This window comes from Equus caballus, chromosome 6 (assembly GCF_041296265.1).
Source record: "Equus caballus isolate H_3958 breed thoroughbred chromosome 6, TB-T2T, whole genome shotgun sequence".
NCBI lineage: Eukaryota > Metazoa > Chordata > Mammalia > Perissodactyla > Equidae > Equus > Equus caballus.
The window spans coordinates 79,118,070-79,120,247 of NC_091689.1; the positions used below are offsets into that span (position 1 = coordinate 79,118,070).

Below are 2,178 nucleotides of genomic sequence, written 5' to 3' on the forward strand. Positions count from 1 at the left end.
ATTCTTTTGTTTATGGGCATTTAATATGTTCATTCATTGTTTTCGCTATTCTTTGACAATCTGCAGGTACACATGCCATTTGGTGCTTATGGTGCCACCAGTTATGGGTGCTGAACTGTCTCGTTCTGGATCCTTATCTGTATCTAGATTACTTGTGCCATGCCCTTTTATTAATGGACTCCTTTGTGTAACTCCATAGGTAAAAGTCGTGGGCTCTGGGTCTTTGTTCTTGTTCAGCCTCCTCAACTGTAAGGAGGTCACCCCTTCTGGACTAATTGTCAAAGGCTGTGGTAGGAGCTGACATATTCTGAACCTTTTTCCTCAGACCCACGATGGGCCAAATACTTCTCTGACTATATTTCTCAGCTTTTGGAAGTCTCTTCAGTTTGAATAAAAAACAAATATACTTGAATTTAATTGAAAACCCAAGTTCTACAGGAGCTCTCAGCTTGCAAATTTCTCCCTCCTTGTAGATTGATTCTCTTATAGAGCAAACATCCTGTTGCCATTTCTTACGCCGAAGACACACATTTGCTGATGCAGCGTCCTCTGCAGAGCTGCCTTCACCTCCTGGTTCTTGAGGCTGTAGATGAGGGGGTTTATCAAGGATGTGATCACACCATACTGTATGGAGACAACTCGCTGCAGGACTGATCCAGAAGGGGGACTGATGTACCTGAATAGAGCTGTCCCATAGAACAAGAGCACCACGGTGAGGTGGGAGGAGCAGGTGGAGAAGGCTTTGCCTCGGCCCCCAGAGGAGGAGATACTTAGGATAGCAAACATGATTTTTGAGTAAGAAAAGAGGATCAGGGGAAGTGTCACAAGTCCCAGAAATGCAGTAGACCCAGCCAGCAGGATGGTGTTAGCCATGGGATCACTGCAGGACAGAGGAAAGAGTGAAGGCAGTTCACAACTGAAGTGGGAGATGATATTGGGACCACAGAACTTTAAGCTCTGGATACAAAGATTATTCACTAGTGAGTTCAGAAACCCCGTCATCCATGCTGCACTGACCATTGCAGTGCAGACAGGTCTATTCATGACCACAGTGTAGAGCAGAGGGTGGCAGATGGCAGCATAGCGGTCATAGGCCATAGCAGAGAGCAAGCAGCCCTCAGCACCCCCAGAAAGAATGAAAAAGAAACTCTGGGTGATACAGCCCCACACCGAGATGGTTTTCTTCTGAGACAGGAAATTCTTCAGCATCTTGGGCACAGTGACTGAAGAGTAGCACATGTCTAGGAAAGACAAATGTCCAAGGAAGAAGTACATGGGGGTGTGGAGGTGGGAATCGGACCTGATCACCAGGATCATCATCAGGTTCCCCATCAGGGTCAGGAGGTAAATCCCCAGGAAGAGAACAAAGAGCACGGTCTGAATATCTGTGTCACTGGACAATCCCAGAAGCACAAATTCTTCAATGATGCTAAGATTTTTCATGGTTTCTTAGATATACTATCCCCAAAAAGAAGCAAATACTTACTCACTTGGTGGGGCAATGAGCTGAGTCATTCTCAGTGAATAGGATTCTTTTTTAACCTATAAAGGATTCACTTTTAGTATCAAGCCAGAAATTGGATCTCAGGATAGAGAAATTTCTGACTACCCTATTAAATATTGCAACTTTCTCCTGCCTAAGTTCTCCTTATCAAGTTCACCTTCTTTTTCCCTGTAACATTTAACACTTTCTAATATATTGGATAATTGACTCATTTAGTACATGAAAAGAATTTATCTCTAACTGCTAGAATTTATATTATACAAAGGCCAGCATCTTTGTCTGTTTTTTCTTTTTTTTGTCCACAGATGCATTCCTAAGTGCACAGTAATTGAAACTGACTCTGTAATTTTTTAGTAAGAGAAGAGGATCAGGAAAGTGTTGCAGTCATAGAAATGAAGTAGACCTGGGTAGAAGGCTCTAAATCAACATTTGTCAAATGAAAGAATGAATGCTTCCTGAGCTACAATCTCTTCTTTTAAACTCATTGCTACCAGCCCTGTCACTTTTTAGATGATAGACCCCTCACAGTCTCTAACCTCTCATGCTCTTCCACAGCGTTTCCTCAGCACCTGATATCATCCAAGACCTGGTGAACCCGAGAAGTTGCAACAAGTAGAAAGACACCAGAGGCAAAGCAAGAGAGATCCTTTTGTGGGAGGCTACTTTCCAGAACA

At 43.3% G+C, this 2,178-nt stretch overlaps 1 protein-coding gene across 1 annotated transcript; it reads right to left on the minus strand.

The window, feature by feature from the left end:
• Nucleotides 1-483: 483 nt before the first annotated feature.
• Nucleotides 484-1,443, minus strand: OR5BJ2 (olfactory receptor family 5 subfamily BJ member 2). Its single transcript, XM_001490687.3, has one exon. It carries the CDS (start codon nt 1,441-1,443, stop codon nt 484-486), a length of 960 nt encoding a protein of 319 aa, XP_001490737.2.
• Nucleotides 1,444-2,178: the final 735 nt, after the last annotated feature.

Excerpts from the sequence above, each read along its gene's own strand:
- OR5BJ2 (XM_001490687.3), bottom strand. The coding sequence starts at position 1,443 with ATGAAAAATCTTAGCATCATTGAAGAATTTGTGCTTCTGGGATTGTCC.